This window comes from Anomaloglossus baeobatrachus, chromosome 11 (genome assembly GCF_048569485.1).
Source record: "Anomaloglossus baeobatrachus isolate aAnoBae1 chromosome 11, aAnoBae1.hap1, whole genome shotgun sequence".
Lineage (NCBI taxonomy): Eukaryota > Metazoa > Chordata > Amphibia > Anura > Aromobatidae > Anomaloglossus > Anomaloglossus baeobatrachus.
In genome coordinates this window covers 169,229,936-169,247,458 of record NC_134363.1, presented here as the reverse complement: position 1 = coordinate 169,247,458, position 17,523 = coordinate 169,229,936, and the positions used below count along the sequence as shown (strand labels likewise).

General features: G+C 51.7%; 1 protein-coding gene across 3 annotated transcripts in view; it reads left to right on the top strand.

Moving 5' to 3' along the window:
• KMT2A (lysine methyltransferase 2A) overlaps positions 1–17,523 on the top strand; it is a 387,559-nt gene that overhangs the window by 167,041 nt on the left and 202,995 nt on the right. For 2 of the 3 annotated variants that reach the window (XM_075328635.1, XM_075328634.1), the window contains exon 12: positions 10,516–10,611. In XM_075328635.1, coding sequence (XP_075184750.1) covers positions 10,516–10,611 — 96 coding nt within the window. The remainder of the gene's footprint in view (positions 1–10,515; positions 10,612–17,523) is intronic. The other variant, XM_075328633.1, reaches the window with a different exon arrangement.

Here is a 17,523-nt window from a genome sequence, read left to right as displayed (position 1 = left end):
CTGGTGGCACCGTCTTGGTTCCGCCACGGGCCTGGAGAGGGGAGTTGAGGGGGACACCCCCTGCAGTCTAGGGGCAGGTGGGGCAGTCGCAGAATTCATCTTACCCCCTCTCCAGGTGCTGCTGGTGGCCGCTCTCCTGGCCTCAGGGGCCCGGTTGTTGGTGTAGTCATCGGCAAGGGCAGCTGTAGCCGTGGACCCCTTTGGCTTCTGGTCTCGGATGAACTGGCGGAGATCCTCAGGGCAGTTCCACAAGAGTTGCTCCGTGATGAACAAGTCCAGGATCTCCGGTCCGGTGGAAAGCTGCAGGCCTTGGGTCCAGTGGTCGGCAGCTCGGGCAAGTGCCCGCCGGTGGTCAGCCCAGGAGTCCTTTGGTCCCTTCTGTAGGCTCCGGAACTTCTTGCGGTAGGACTCTGGAGTGAGGTTGTACTGTTGGATCAGGGCCCGCTTGATGGTGTCGTAGCCCTGATCTGCCTCAGCAGGCAAGTCCCCAAGGACATCTAGGGCCTTACCCCTTAAACGGGGGGTCAGGTATTTGGCCCACTGGTCCTTGTCCAGATGGTGCTGCAAGCAAGTCCGTTCAAAAGCAGTCAAGAAAGAGTCCAAGTCTCCATCCTTCTCCAGCACTGGGAAGTCCTCAACACGGACCTTTGGAAGTTTGGTGTCTTGAAGGTCACGTGTGGCTGATGAGGGCCGGAGCTGAGCTAGCTGCAGCTGGTAGTCACGCTCTGCCTGTCGCTCTCGCTCTCGCTCTTCACGCGCTGCTTGCCGCTCCGCAGCCTCACGCACTGCTTGCCGCTCCGCAGCCTCAGCATCACGCGCTGCCTGCCGCTCTGCCCTGTGCTCTGCCAGGAGTCCCTTGTAGCCCTCCTGGTCTCCCGCCTGGAGAAGGGCCATAGCCATTTGAAGAAGGCTATCCGAGCCTCCCAGGCTCGGTGGAATGGCACGTGGTGATCTGCGGCCCGCTGCGGAGCCTGGTGATTCACTGTCCATTGCAGAGCGGAGGGCTGGGATCTGGCTCGTTGAGGACCCTTGGGTGAGCTGCTCCTCATCTTGTCCAGCAGTGCCCGGTTGTGCAATGTCCTCTGCAGAGCTGTTTTCTGGCGTCGAGCTCCTGGAGGACTCGTGGGCAACCTCCTCATTACTGCCCACAGCACCGTCCTCCCTCTCTTCGGCTCCTGCTTTAGCATTGGCCAGTTGCATAGCTCTGCTCCTGGTGCCATCAGCCATTCTTGCAGACTTTTGGTCACTGACACAGAACTGACACCTGATGCCTCCACACACCTTACAGTATCTGCACTCTGACACTCTAGTGTTGAGCTAGTCTGAAGACCCCAGCAGCCACAGCTGCTGCAGGCAGTCTTTAGTGTCTGGGAGTATGGGTCTCACACTCACACACACTATTATCTCGATCCCACCGCTGCCACCAATATGTCACAAACCACCGGGGGGGTCACTCAGAAATCCCCCGCGCTGGCTACCAGTACGTCACAATCGGGGGGTAACAAGTGGGGGTCACCCCTCCTTTATACCTCCCGACCGACAGACAGAGCACGTGACGCGCTCTCTAGCGCCCCTCTTATTGTCAGGCCAATTATGGAATTGCCCGACAATAAGCAAGGAGGCCGCTATACTACTTATGCCGATTATTGAAGGGTCCCCGGTGAGAGTAGGGTATATATTCCCCCGACCTCCGCGGGCGGAATATATAAAACCTCCCTGAATCTCACTGGCCTCCCCACAATAATCCTTGGCACAACTCGCTGCCACCAACCGATTTACGGTAACTATTAGCCGAACACACAGACGTGGGATTCAAGATCGAGATAACAGAACAGCCCAAGATTAATTATATAATTTAATCAGCCTAAAGCACACTAGAACTACAATATATACAATAGGGAATCTACAGAATATACATATGTCAGAGTACAGTTACAATCAAAGCATGGGTTACAAACAGGCATACACAGTTCCAGCAGTTACCTTGTTGCGTCTGGCCACAGGGGGGCGCTGTAGACCAGGTTTCCAGGAACTCTCTCACAGGTCTTTCCCAACCAGGCCCCCGAGCAGAAGAACACTGGAAAATGGCCGAAGTAGGGTTATCAACCTGGGCAGATCCAGGTCCCCTCCTACCTTAGTGACCTCACAGGGAAGCACTGCCACTCCCCCTGCATGGATCAGAATTATCCAGCAAAGGGGATATTGGCCATAACTTTGCCTGGGAGCGTCGTAGGCAGACGCCAATGCTCTCATTGTGACAGTTATGAATTTAGCTACAGAACGAGGGGACTCATGACCTGTCTACGAGTTCCCATATGGCTGATATCACGCCTGGGGTATTTCCCAAGCTCCCCCTTCCATAAAAAAGGTGTGCCAGCATCGTCCGCCTGCGCAAACACCATTTTTATGGTTGCCATATTTATCGGAGATATGGCTTGCGAGATATGAACCATTTTTTACTGGAGTCGTTCTGTCTGGCTACTTCCAAGCCTTGCTAATGAGATACAACTCTTGTTACAGGGTGACGGCAGGGAGTCATCCTGTGTCCATTGTCCTCACATCATCTCATCTCCATATCAGAGGAGATGGCTGTTGGAGGTGTAAGTGGGATGTGACACCTCCACAGATGCTGGACATTTGAGAACAAGAAGGGAGGGGGCACTGCCAGGGAGTGATGAGAGCAATTATGACTTCTAGTCATAATTCCTCTTCATATCCCAGGATTTACCTCACAATAGACTGTTTGGTGAACAATTGGCTGAAATCATTAAGCAATCCAAGGGTAAGGACTCCTCCTTACCCCAGCCCAGATCAAGCAAACCTCAACAGAGGAAGTGGCAGTCGAGGTTTCGGTCCTTTCGAGGCTCCAGCAAGACCCAATTCTCCTCGTCCAAAGGGACTCAGAAGGAGCAAAGGAGCTCAGATTCCTGGCGGGCTCAGTCACGCCCCAAGAAAGCAACCGGAGGAACCGCTTCCAAGGCGGCTGCCTCATGACTTTCGGCCTCAGCCCTCCGCATCCTCGGTCGGTGGCAGGCTCTCCCGCTTTTGCGACATTTGGCTGCCACAGGTCAAAGACCGGTGGGTAGCAGACATTTTGTCTCACGGGTACAGGATAGAATTCAGTTCTCGTCCTCCGCCTCGGTTCTTCAGAACCTCCCCACATCCCGACCGAGCAGATGCCCTTCTGCAGGCGGTGTGCTCACTAAAAGCAGAAGGAGTGGTGATCCCTGTTCCTCTGCAGGAACAAGGGCAAGGTTTTTACTCCAATCTCTTCGTGGTTCCAAAAAAGGACGGCTCGTTCCGTCCTGTTCTGGACCTAAAGCTGCTCAACAAGCATGTGAACGCCAGGCGGTTCCGGATGGAATCCCTCCGCTCTGTCATTGCCTCAATGTCTCAAGGAGATTTCCTTGCATCAATAGACATCAAAGATGCTCATCTCCACGTGCCGATTGCTACAGAGCACCAACGTTTTCTACGTTTCGTGGTAGGAGACGACCATCTCCAGTTCGTAGCTCTGCCATTTGGTCTGGCGACAGCCCCACGGGTTTTCACCAAGGTCATGGCTGCAGTGGTAGCAGTCTTGCATTCTCAGGGACATTCGGTGATCCCTTACTTAGACGATCTACTTGTCAAAGCACCCTCTCAAGAGGCATGCCAACACAGCCTGAATGTTGCGCTGGAGACTCTCCAGACTTTCGGGTGGATCATCAACTTTTCAAAGTCAAACCTGGCACCGACTCAATCACTAACGTATCTTGGCATGGAGTTTCATACTCTCTCAGCGATAGTGAAGCTTCCGCTGGACAAGCAGCGGTCTCTACGGACAGGGGTGCAGTCTCTCCTTCAGGGTCAGTCGCACCCCTTAAGGCGCCTCATGCACTTCCTAGGGAAGATGGTGGCAACAATGGAGGCAGTCCCGTTCGCGCAGTTTCATCTGCGTCCACTTCAATGGGACATTCTCCGCCAGTGGGACGGGAAGACAACTTCCCTAGACAGGAAAGTCTCCCTTTCTCAGACGGCCAAGGATTCTCTGCTATGGTGGCTACTTCCCACCTCATTAACGCAGGGAGGATCATTCCTGCCCCCATCCTGGGCAGTGGTCACGACAGACGCGAGTCTGTCAGGGTGGGGAGCAGTTTTTCTCCACCACAGGGCTCAAGGGACGTGGACTCAGCAGGAGTCCACCCTTCAGATCAATGTTCTGGAAATCAGGGCAGTGTATCTTGCCCTATTAGCCTTCCAGCAGTGGCTGGAAGGAAAGCAGATCCGAATTCAGTCGGACAACTCCACAGCGGTGGCATACATCAACCACCAAGGAGGGACACGCAGTCGGCAAGCCTTCCAGGAAGTCAGGCGAATTCTCATGTGGGTAGAGGAAAGAGCTTCCACCATATCAGCAGTTCACATCCCGGGCGTAGAAAACTGGGAAGCAGACTTCCTCAGTCGCCAGGGCATGGACGCAGGGGAATGGTCCCTTCACCCGGACGTGTTTCAGGAAATCTGCCGCCGCTGGGGGGTGCCGGACGTCGACCTAATGGCGTCTCGGCACAACAACAAGGTCCCGACCTTCATAGCGCGGTCTCGCGATCAAAGAGCTCTGGCGGCAGACGCCTTAGTGCAAGATTGGTCGCAGTTCCGGCTCCCTTATGTGTTTCCACCTCTGGCACTCTTGCCCAGAGTGTTACGCAAGATCAGATCCGATTGCGGCCGCGTCATACTCGTCGCCCCAGACTGGCCGAGGAGGTCGTGGTACCCGGATCTGTGGCATCTCACGGTCGGCCAACCGTGGGCACTACCAGACCGTCCAGACTTACTGTCCCAAGGGCCGTTTTTCCATCGGAATTCTGCGGCCCTGAACCTGACTGTGTGGCCATTGAGTCCTGGATCCTAGCGTCTTCAGGATTATCCCAAGGAGTCGTTGCCACCATGAGACAGGCTAGGAAGTCCACTTCTGCTAAGATCTACCACAGAACGTGGAAGATTTTCTTATCCTGGTGCTCTGCACAAGGAGTATCTCCCTGACCATTCGCGTTACCTGTCTTTCTTTCCTTCCTGCAATCTGGGTTGGAAAATGGCTTGTCGCTCGGCTCCCTTAAAGGGCAAGTCTCGGCACTATCCGTGTTTTTTCAGAAGCGTCTAGCACGACTTTCTCAGGTGCGCACGTTCCTGCAGGGGGTTTGTCATATCGTACCTCCGTACAGGCGGCCGTTAGATCCGTGGGATCTAAACAAGGTCCTTGTTACTCTCCAGAAGCCGCCCTTCGAGCCTCTGAGGGATGTGTCACTTTCTCGACTCTCACAGAAAGTGGCCTTTCTGGTAGCGGTCACGTCTCTTCGGAGAGTGTCTGAACTAGCAGCGCTGTCATCCAAAGCTCCTTTCCTGGTGTTCCACCAGGACAAGGTAGTGCTGCGCCCCATTCAGGAGTTTCTCCCTAAGGTGGTATCCTCTTTTCATCTTAATCAGGATATCTCCTTGCCTTCCTTTTATCCGCATGCAGTTCATCGGTATGAAAAGGATTTACATTTGTTGGATCTGGTGAGAGCACTCAGAATCTACATTTCCCGCACGGCGCCCCTGCGCCGCTCGGATGCACTCTTTGTCCTTGTCGCTGGTAAGCGCAAAGGGTCGCAGGCTTCCAAAGCCACCCTGGCTCGATGGATCAAAGAACCAATTCTTGAAGCCTACCGTTCTGCTGGGCTTCCGGTTCCATCAGGGCTGAAGGCCCATTCTACCAGAGCCGTGGGTGCGTCCTGGGCATTACGACACCAGGCTACGGCTCAACAGGTGTGCCAGGCAGCTACCTGGTCGAGTCTGCACACTTTCACCAAACATTATCAGGTGCATACCTATGCTTCGGCGGACGCCAGCCTAGGTAGAAGAGTCCTGCAGGCGGCAGTTGCCTCCCCGTAGGGGAGGGCTGTCTTTGCAGCTCTAACATGAGGTATTTCTTTACCCACCCAGGGACAGCTTTTGGACGTCCCAATCGTCTGGGTCTCCCAATGGAGCGCCGAAGAAGAAGGGAATTTTGTTACTTAGGCTACTTTCACACATCAGTTTTCTGTATTCAGGCACAGTCCTTTTTTTTCCTGATCCAACGGATCCTGAAAAAAAAGTGAAAACCGTATCCACCGGATCCGTTTTTTTAACGGATCCGTTATGCCGGATCCGTTAAAAAACGGATCCGGTGGATACGGTTTGCATCCGTTTTTGCATCCTTTTCGTCCGGTTTTTGGCTGGATCCGTTTTGTTAATTACATTGGTGCATGCGCAGTTAACAAAAACGGATCCGGCGGCCGCATCCGTTTTTTACCGCATTACGCCGGATCCGGCGTCCATAGGCTTCTATTGTAAAACACGCCGTATCGCGCCGGATCCGGCGCGATGCGTTTTTTTTGCCGGACAAAAAAACGTTGCAAGCTACGTTGCCTCCGGCCGCCGCATTTATTTATTTTGCCGCATCCGGAAAAAAACGGATGCACCGCAAAGCCATCCGGTACAATCCGGTAACAATGCAAGTCTATGGGGAAAAAACGGATGCGGTACTGGATCCGTTTTACCCGTTTTTTTCCGGATTGAACCTGATGGCAAAAAACTGATGTGTGAAAGTAGCCTTACCGTAAATTCCTTTTCTTCTAGCTCCTATTGGGAGACCCAGCACCCGCCCTGTTGTCCTTCGGGATTTTTGGTTGTTTTTCGGGTACACATGTTGTTCATGTTGAATGGTTTTCAGTTCTCCGATGTTACTTCGGAGTGAATTTGTTTAAACCAGTTATTGGCTTTCCTCCTTCTTGCTTTTGCACTAAAACTGGTGAGCCAGTGATCCCACTGGGGGTGTATAGCCAGAAGGGGAGGGGCCTTACACTTTTTAGTGTAATGCTTTGTGTGGCCTCCGGAGGCAGTGCTATACACCCAATCGTCTGGGTCTCCCAATAGGAGCTAGAAGAAAAGGAATTTACGGTAAGTAACAAAATTCCCTTCTTCATGGTGCAGGAAAACTAACGTCCAGCCTATGCCTCCGGCCATCCCCAAAATTCTCGACTTTCTGCAGTCTGGCTTGCAAGCGGGGTTGGCGCTCAGTTCCCTTAAAGGGCAGGTCTCACCGCTCTCAATCTTCTACCAATGCCGCCTGGCTCAAAAACCGCAAGTCAAGACCTTCCTCCAGGGCGTTTCCCATCTAGTTCCCCCGTACAAACGGCCGCTGGACCCATGGGACCTCAATCTCGTTCTGGACGGTCTCCAGAGGTCTCCCTTTGAACCTCTCAAGGACTCCTCCCTTGCTCATTCCTGGTGGCAATTACGTCCATCAGACGGGTTTCGGAGCTGGCAGCACTCTCTTGCCGCGAGCCTTTTCTGATCTTTCACCAGGACAAGGTGGTTCTGCGCCCCCTTCCGGATTTTCTTCCAAAGGTTCCTACCCCATTTCATTTGAACGAGGACATGGTTCTGCCTTCCTTTTGTCCACACCCAGTTCATAGGGTGGAAAGGTCTCTGCATTCGTTAGACCTCGTCAGAGCTCTCAGATATTACATATCCAGGACAGCCCCCTTTAAGAAAACGGACTCTTTGTTCGTCATTCCTGAGGGGCCTAAGAAGGGACAGGCAGCTTCAAAGGCAACTCTGGCTCGCTGGATTCACTCTGCGATCCAGGAAGTCTACCGCTTGCAACTCAAGCCCATTCCTAGTGGCTCATTCCACGCGAGCAGTTGGCGCTTTGTGAGCCATTCGGCATCAGGCTTCAGTGGAACAGGTGTGTAAGGCTGCGACCTGGTCTAGCCTACATACTTTTTCAAAGTATTACGGAGTCCATACCCAGGTTTCAGCTGAGGCAAATCTGGGTAGGAAAATTCTGCAAACGGCAGTAGAGCACCTCTCTCAGTAGGCGCTCCAGGCTGTCTGGGACTGGTTCTTAGTCCTTGGGTTGTGTTGTCTTCTTTTATTTTTCCCACCCATGGACTGCTTTAAGACGTCCCATGGTCCTGTGTCCCCCAATGAGGCGTCAGAGAAAAACGGATTTTTGTGTACTCACCGTAAAATCGTTTTCTCTTAGCCATCATTGAGGGACACAGCAACCACCCTGTTGCCCTGTTGGGCCTTGGTTCTCTCAGTAACTTATTTGGTTATGACTCTTTTTTCTCATGTTCCTCCGTTGAGATAAGTTTTTACTATTTTTTTCTCCTATTGCTTGTGTACTAAAACTGAGGTTGCCTAGCCCGGCCAGGGGGTGTATACTGCAGAGGAGGAGCTAATGCTTTTTGCATCTACTTAGTGTCCTCCTATGGATAGGCAGCATAACATCCATGGTCCTGTGTCCCCCAATGATGGCTAAGAGAAAACGATTTTACGGTGAGTACACAAAAATCCGTTTTTTCTCACTCATGTCATTGAGGGACACAGAAGATCATTGAGTGTCTTAATGTAATCCTCAAGGACAGGAACTAAAAAACCATGGCACAGCCGGTCATCGAATCTATTGCTGCCAGCAGAAACCTGTAATTGGGTACACATAAAGGGATGTTGGAGTTTGCACCCTATAAAACGGAGTAAGCTGTGGAGATGAGATACCACCTGTAAAGCAGAAGCCTGGTTTTGGTATGCCTGAAAAGAAACCCCCTTACAGGTCTTCAGAAATGAGCTGTGAGTGGACAGAGCTACCCACAAATGGCCATCTCCATCCAAGAAAGCATTGTAGCCATCCATAAAGATGAAGGAGGTAGACTGACAGACGGAGACAGGTCCAACAGCAGCTTGTAAAGGGTAAATCTCTGGTAATCGGAGGACACAACAGCTTGTAAATGGTAATTCTTCGGTAATTGCAGGACACAGCAGCTTGTAAAGGGTACATCTGTAGTAATAGGACACAGCAGCTTGTAAAGGGTAATCGCTGGTAATAAGAGGACACAGGAGTTTGTAAAGGGTAAATATCTGGTAATTGGTGAACACAACACCTTGTAAAGGGTAAATCTCAGGAGGACACAGCAATTTGTAAAGAGTAAATCTCTAGTAATAGGAGGACACAGCAGCTTGTAAAGGGTAAATCTCTTGTAATAGGAGGACACAGCAGCTTGTAAATGGTAAATCTCTGGTAATAGGAGGTCACAGCAGCTTGTAAAGGGTAAATCTCTGGTAATAGGAGGAGACAGCAGCTTGTAAAGGGTAAATCTCTGGTAATAGGAGAACACAGCAGCTTGTAAAGGCTAAATCTCTGGTAATAGGAGGACACCGCAGCTTGTACAGGGTATATTTCTGGTAATAGGAGGACACAGCAGCTTGTAAAGGGTAAATCTCTGGTAATAGGAGAACACAGCAGCTTGTAAAGGGTAAATCTCTAGTAATAGGAGGACACAGCAGCTTGTAAAGGGTAAATCTCTTGTAATAGGAGGACACAGCAGCTTGTAAATGGTAAATCTCTGGTAATAGGAGGTCACAGCAGCTTGTAAAGGGTAAATCTCTGGTAATAGGAGGAGACAGCAGCTTGTAAAGGGTAATTCTCTGGTAATAGGAGAACACAGCAGCTTGTAAAGGCTAAATCTCTGGTAATAGGAGGACACCGCAGCTTGTACAGGGTATATTTCTGGTAATAGGAGGACACAGCAGCTTGTAAAGGGTAAATCTCTGGTAATAGGAGAACACAGCAGCTTGTAAAGGGTAGATCTCTAGTAATAGGAGGACACAGCAGCTTGTAAAGGGTAAATATCTGGTAATAGGGGAGGACACAGCAGCTTGTGAAGGGTAAATCTCTGGAATTGGAGGACACAGCAGCTTGTAAAGGGTAAATCTCTGGTAATAAGAGAACACAGCAGCTTGTAAAGGGTAAATCTCTGGTAATAGGAGGACACCGCAGCTTGTAAAGGGTAAATTTCTGGTAATAGGAGGACACAGCAGCTTATAAAGGGTAGATCTCTGGTAATAGGAGGAGACAGCAGCTTGTAAAGGTTAAATCTCTGGTAATATGAGAACACAGCAGCTTGTAAAGGGTAAATCTCTGGTAATAGGAGGACACCGCAGCTTGTACAGGGTATATTTCTGGTAGTAGAAGGACACAGCAGCTTCTAAAGGGTAGATTTCTGGTAATAGGAGGACACAGCAGCTTGTAAATGGTAAATCTCTGGTAATAGGAGAACACAGCAGCTTGTAAAGGGTAAATCTCTGGTAATAGGAGGACACCGAAGCTTGTAAAGGGTAAATCTCTGGTAATAGGAGGACACATCAGCATGTAAAGGGGAAATCTCTGGTAATTGGAGGACACAGCAGCTTGTAAAGGGTAAACCTGAGTCTCTTACTACATCCTCCATAGATAGAAGTTCATGTCAGTCCCGCTTTTCACCTATAAGAGAGAAAAAAAATAAATTGTAAAAGCAAAGTCCGCCAGAGTCATAATGATGCCTCCAACGGACAAGGTTACTTAACTGTTCAAATCATCAACGCACAAATATGTATTGTGTCCTACATCTTTGTATATTTATATTCCTGTGTGTTTTTTCATTTTCTCACTTTTTTTATGCTGTTTTTCCGCAGCAGCTACTGGAGTGTAACAAGTGCCGTAACAGCTATCACCCAGAGTGCCTGGGACCAAATTACCCCACCAAACCTACAAAGAAGAAGAGAGTCTGGGTGAGGGATGCTTTTTTATGCTTTTGAACTTTAAATGGGTCCTCCCCCCCTCCCCCAGCCGTGAGTGGGAAATGTGACCTATGCACTGTCAGATATTCGCTTCTTATTCACTTCAATGGGAGCTGAACACGGCCACTGCCCAGTGTACAGAGCATCATACTCTGGGTACTTCTGGCCACTGCTGGACCTGCAAACGGCTGATTATTGGGGGTCTCAGGTGCCAGATACTCACATATCTTGATATTAATGACCTATTCTTCAATAGCTAAATCCTGGAAACCCCCTTTAAGTATATGCTCTCACATGGACGGTATTGGGGCTTCTATATTATTGGGGTCTCCGGTTCTGCTTACTCTTGCTTTCGGGGGGGGGGGGGGGGGGGAGGAGCAACACTGATGGTATTGCATCAGTTGATGATGCCCGTCAGCAAAAGTTCACGGCCGACAGGTATCTTCTGGCAGAACCTCATGAGCGCTGCTCACCTCCTGACCTGAAAGCGAGCAGTGCCAGAGAGTCCATTTAATCATGATGTCTTCAAGCTACTTACTAGAGGGGAACAAAAGTAATTTGCAGGACCCCGGTCCACCGCCTAAGAGGAACCGGGGGTGCGGTTATCAGGTCACCCATTCGGAGATCGCACACTACTAATGTTAGACCTGTTAACCGCATCCCCGGCTCCTCTTTTCCATCTGCTGTTTTTGCACTCTAAAGCGGGCTTTACACGCTACGATATATCTAACGATATGTCGTCGGGGTCACGTCGTTAGTGACGCACATCCGGCATCGACAGAGATATCATAGCGTGTAACACAAATGAGCGACTGTGAACGAGCAAAAATACTCACCCTATCGTTGCTCGTTGACACGTCGCTCATTTTCAAAAAATCGAACGTCCTTCTGTGCTCGGGTTGTTCATCGTTCCCGAGGCAGCACACGCCGCGCCGTATGACACCCCGGGCACGATGAACTGCAGCTTACCTGCGGCCGCCGGCGATGTGGAAGGAAAGAGGTGGGTGGGATGTTTACGTCTCGCTCATCTCCGCCCCTGCGCTCCTATTGGGCGGCCGCTGTGTGACGTTGCTGTGACGCCGAACGTCCCTCCCCCTTCAGGAAGTGGATGTTCGCCGCCCACAGCGAGGTCGTCCGGGAGGTAAGTGCGTGTGACGGGGGTTAACGATTTTGTGCGACACGGGCAACAAATTACTCGTGTCGCATAAACGATGGGGGCGATCGCACGTGCAATCGCACGACATATCGATACGTGTAAAGCAGGCTTTAAAACCAACAAAACTACGAATTGTCATCTACCTGCCGGCATCCCCGGCTTCTCTCTTGATTAGCCGGCCTGGCACGACATCATCATAGTGGTGTGGAGCACACATGTCGTCACAATAGGCTGGAAAATCAACAGAATAGGACGGCGGCCGTTCATAGTTTTTTTTTTAACAGCAAAAAAACCCAAAAAAACAGATTGCAGATGGAAAAAGAGTCAAATGACATATTATGATATTTCTGTTCCCATTCAAGTAACTGGATTTAATAATGGAACATTTCTTCGGCGCTCCATTGGGAGACCCAGACGATTGGGTGTATAGCAGTATAGCACTGCCTCCGGAGGCCACACAAAGCAATTACACTAAAAAGTGTAAGGCCCCTCCCCTTCTGGCTATACACCCCCAGTGGGATCACTGGCTCACCAGTTTTCAAGCTTTGTGCGAAGGAGGCACACATCCATGCATAAGCTCCACTGTTTAGTCAGCAGTAGCTGCTGACTATGTCGGATGGAAGAAAAGAGGGCCCATACTAGGGCCCCCAGCATGCTCCCGTCTCACCCCACTTGCGGTTTGTAAGGTTGAGGTACCTATTGCTGGTACGGAGGCTGGAGCCCACATGCTGTTTTCCTTCCCCATCCCCCTGAGGGGCTCTGAGGAAGTGGGATCTTTCCGGCCACCAAGCCCTGAGGCCGGGCTCCATCCACAGACCCATAGAACCTGCTGGATGTGGAGCGGGAGTGCCGTTCAGGGACAAGGCCCTGCAACTTTCAGGTACTCTGTGTCCCCGTATGGCAGGCCACGCACACTCCAGGCTTGCTGGGTGTGCTAGTGCGCCGGGGACTGTAGCGCTGTGCGCTGGGCTTATAGTCCCTGCAGATTACTGGGGGACTTTACGTGTGGGGACCGCCGCGCCGACCGCCCCTGGAGCGGCGGCGCAGCTGCGACTTGTAGTGCGCCGGGGACGCGCCGACCGCGCTTTTACGGCGGCGGCGCCTCTAACTTTAGTCCCCGGCTTTTGCGGCCTAGCGCCGCTTCGTTCCCGCCCCCACCCTGTCACTCAGGGAAAGGGAGAGACGCTGTTCTATAGCAGCGCCGAGGGCTGGAGCCTTATTTGCATTCTCCAGCCCCCTTCACTAGACACAGTGGGCGCCGGGTTCCCTCTCTTGTCTCGGGCACGCCCTCGGCCCGCCCCTCTCCTCTGGACGCCGGCAGCCATTCCGGCACGCAGAGCGGGAAAACGGAGACAAGCGCTGAGCTACCAGCACAGGATTCCGGCGCCACACACCCGCTTTTGTGCGGGCGGTAAGCGGCAACTAAAGTGCTGACCCACTAATGCCGAAGTGTCCTGTTGTACTTTTGTACGGTCGCTATTCAGGATGCAGACCTAGAAACAGCAGCAAGAGATCAGGGGTGCTAAAGCACAGACTCTATATGCTGCTTGTCTTGCATGTGCTGCAGTGTCATGTGTCCTTTATGCTTGTATGCTTTACATTGCACTGTAAGGGCTATCCTTGGCTGTCTACCCGCCTAGATGGCTAGACAGCGGCAGCAAACAGCAATGGTGCTAAGGCACAAGCTTTCAATGCTGCTTGGATTGCATGTACTGCAGAGTTTATTTTCATGCTTGTACATTCACTGCATGTCGCTATTCTTGGCTAATGCTCCTTGATGACTAGACAACAGCAGCAGAAAAGCAAGGGTGCTAAGGCACAAGCTTTCAATGCTGCTTGGATTGCATGTGCTGCAGTGGTTATTTTCATGCTTGTATGCTATACATTCACTGTATGTCGCTTTTCTTGGCTAATGCTCCTGAATAACTAGACAACGGCAGCAGAAAAGCAAAGGTGCCAAGGCACAGGCTTTCTATGCTCCTTGTACTGCATGTGCTGAAGTGTTTATTGTACTTCATGCTTGTATGCTATACATTGCACTGTACGGTCGCTATTCTTGGCTAATGCTCCTAGATGGCTAGACAGCAACAGCAAAAAAAAAAAAAAAAAAAAAAAAAAAGCATGGGTGCCAAGGCACAGGCTTTCTATGCTGCTTGTACTGCATGCGATACTGTTCCAGGACCCCCAGTGTGTGCAATTACTCAACGGGGTCTCTGCTACAGGTGGCCAAAAGAACCACCTGTGATCCCTGTCCAGGGACAGGGACGGAGTTGCAGTTTCCGCTGATATATTGTCTGTGACTATGACTAACATCTTACAGACTTTGCAGTCCAGACAGACCTTGGGCAATGTTGATTCAATGCCCCTGGCCACCCTGATTTCGAAACAAATCATGGCTCCAGGAGGGTCCCATGCATCCCAGAGTGCATGCTCTGACACGGACGACAGTCCCAGACGGCCTAAGCGAGCTCCCTAAGAACGGCCCTCGACTTCATCACAGTACTCTCTGTATGATGATGCAGACGTAGCTGTTCAGGACTCTGATCCTGAGACCGCTCTCAATCCGGATACACCGGATGGTGACGCTATAGTGAATAATCTTATAGCGTCCATCAATGGAAGGTTGGGTATTTCTCCCTCAACTCCTCCAGTGGAGGGGTCAGCTTCACAGCAGAAGAAATCCCTATTTCGGTATCTCAAGCGTATATTGAGTACTTTTCTGGTCACTCTGACTCCAGAGAAGCAGTCCAGGAACACCACGCTTATCCCGATAAGCGTTTCTTCAACCGTATTGAGGATACGCGTTGTCTCTTCCCCCCTGACGTGCTCAAGCGCTCCAAGGGTGGATCCCCCAATCTCCAGGCTTGCGGCTAGATCTATAGTTGCAGTGGAAGATGGGACTTCACTTAAAGATGCCATTGACAGACAGATAGCCCTCTGGTTGCAATCTGTCTATGAAGCTATCGGCGGGTCGGTTGCCCCGGCATTCGCAGCCATAGAGGCACTCCAAGCTGTTTCAGCTAGTATTGCGCAGAGGGACGCGGTCACATGTACATCTTGGCCGCAGTAGCGTCCTTCACCTCGCAATGTCGGCATTGCGACTCAAGCTGTTTATGCTGTCCTGGACTCTACGAGCCGTACGTCAGTGGCGTCCGCCAACTCCGTGTTGTTACGCTCCTAGTGTTAAGGGATTGGAGCAGATGCTGCTTCCACAAAAGTGCTTAACCAGATTGCCTTTATCTGGTGACAGACTGTTTCGTGAGCGGTTGGATTAAATCATTCAACTGTCCAAGGGTACGGATTCTTCCTTACCCCAGCTCTCAAACAAGACCCATCAGGAGAAGGGACAGTCGAGGTTTCGGTCCTTCCCAGGCTCGGGCACGTCCCAATTGCCCTCGTCCAACAGGACTCAAAAGGCTCAGAGGGGCGCAGGTTCCTGGCGGGCTCAATCACGCCCGGAGAAGGCAGCCGGAGGAACCGCTACCAAGGCGGTTTCCTCATGACTTTCTGCCCTCTCTCTCCGCGTCCGCGGTCGGTGGCAGACTCCCCCGCTTTAGCGACATTTAACTGCCACAGGTCAATGGCCGGTGGGTGAGAGACAGTTTGTCGCATAAACTTCCTCACCGGCCGAGCCGAGGCTCTTCTGCAGGCAGTAGGAGTCGTAATCCCGGTTCCTCCTCAGGAACAAGAGACACTTTTTACTCCGATCTGGTCGGGGTGACAAAATAGGACGACTCCTTCCGTTCCGTTCTGGACCTTAAACTGCTCAACAAGCACGTGAAAACCAGGCGGTTCCGGATGGAATCCCTCCGCTCCGTCATTGCCTCAATGTCTCAAGGAGATTTCCTAGCATCAATAGACATCAGGATGCTTATCTCCACGTGCCGATTGCTCCAGAGCACCGGCGTTTGCTACGATTCGTTATTGAAGACGAGCATCTTCGGTTCGTAGCCCTACCCTTCGGTCTGGCGACAGCCCCACGGGTTTTCACCAAGTTCATGGCAGCAGTGGGACCACTCCCGCACTCTCAGGGTCACCCTGTGATCCCTTACTTAGACCATCTACTTGTCAAGGCACTCTTTTAAGAGGCATGCCAACACAGCCTGAACATGGCGCTGGAGACTTCCCAGAGTTTCGGGTGGGTCCTCAACTTTTCAAAGTTAAACCCAATCGCTGGCATATCTTAGCTTGGGGTTTCACACTCTCTCAGCGATGGTGAAGCTTCCACTGGACAAACAGCGGTCACTACAGACGGGGGTGCAGTCTCTCCTTCAAGGAGACACCTCATCCAGAGGCAGTCCCTTTCACGCAGTTTCATCTGCGTCCACTTCAATAGAACATTCTTCGCTAATGGGAGGGGAAGTCGATGTCCCTACACAGGAACGTCCCCCTTTTCTCAGACGATCAAGGACTCTCTTCAGAGGAGTCCACTCTTCAGATCAATTGTCTGGAGCTCTGGGCAGTGTATATTGCCCTGCAAGACTTCCTGCAGTGGCTGGAAGGCAAACAGATCCGAATTCAGTCGGACAATCCATAGCGGTGGCATACATCAACCACCAAGGCGGACTACGCAGTCGGCGAGCCTCCCAGGAAGTCCGCCGGATTCTGCTAGGGGTGGAAGACAGAGCATACACCATATCCGCAGTTCACATCCCGGGCGTAGAAAACTGGGAAGCAGACTTCCTCAGTCACCAGGGCGTGGACGCAGGAGAATGGTCTCTGCACCCGGACGGGTTTCACGAATCGGCACAACAGCAAGGTCCCGGTTTTCATGACGATCAAAGAGCTCTGGCGACAGGCATCTCACGGTCGGTCAACCGTGGGCACTACCAGACCGGCCAGACTTACTGTCCCAAGGGCCGTTTTTCCATCTGAATTCTACGGCCCTGAACCTACTGTGTGGCCATGGCGTCCTAGATCCTAGTGTCCTCAGGATTATCCCAAGGGGTCGTTGCCACTATGAGACAGGCTATGAAGCCCACGTCTGCTAAGATCTACCACGGAAGTGGAAGATTTTCTTTTACTGGTGCTCTGTACAAGGAGTGTCCCCCTGGCCATTGGCATTGCCTACTTTTCTTTCCTTCCTGCAATCTGGGTTGGAAAAGGGCTTGTCGCTCGGCTCCCTTAAAGGGCAAGTCTCGGCGCTATTGGTGTTTTTTTCAGAAGCGTCTAGCACGACGTCCGCAGGTACGCACGTTCCTGCAGGGGGTTTGTCATATCGTCCCCCCGTACGAGCGGCCGTTAGATCCATGGGATCTGAACAGGGTACTAGTTGCTCTCCAGAAGCCGCCTTTCGAGTCTCTGACGGATGTTTCACTCTCTCGACTATCACAGAAAGTGGCCTTTCTGGTAGCGATCACGTCTCTTCGGAGAGTGTCTGAGCTAGCAGCGCTGTCATCCAAGGCTCCCTTCCTGGTGGTCCACCAGGACAAGGTAGTGCTGCGCCCCATTCAGGAGTTTCTCCCTAAGGTAGTATCCTCGTTTCATATTAATCAGGATATCTCCTTACCTTCCTTTTGTCCTCATCCGGTTCACCGGTATGAAAAGGATTTACATTTGTTAGATCTGGTGAGAGCACTCAGGATCTACATTTCCCACACGGCGCCCCTGCGCCGCTCTGATGCACTTTGTCCTTGTCGCTGGTAAGCGCAAGGGGTCGCAGGCTTCTAAGGCCACCCTGGCTCGATGGATCAAAGAACCAATTCTTGAGGCCTACCGTTCTGCTGGGCTTCCGGTTCCATCAGGGC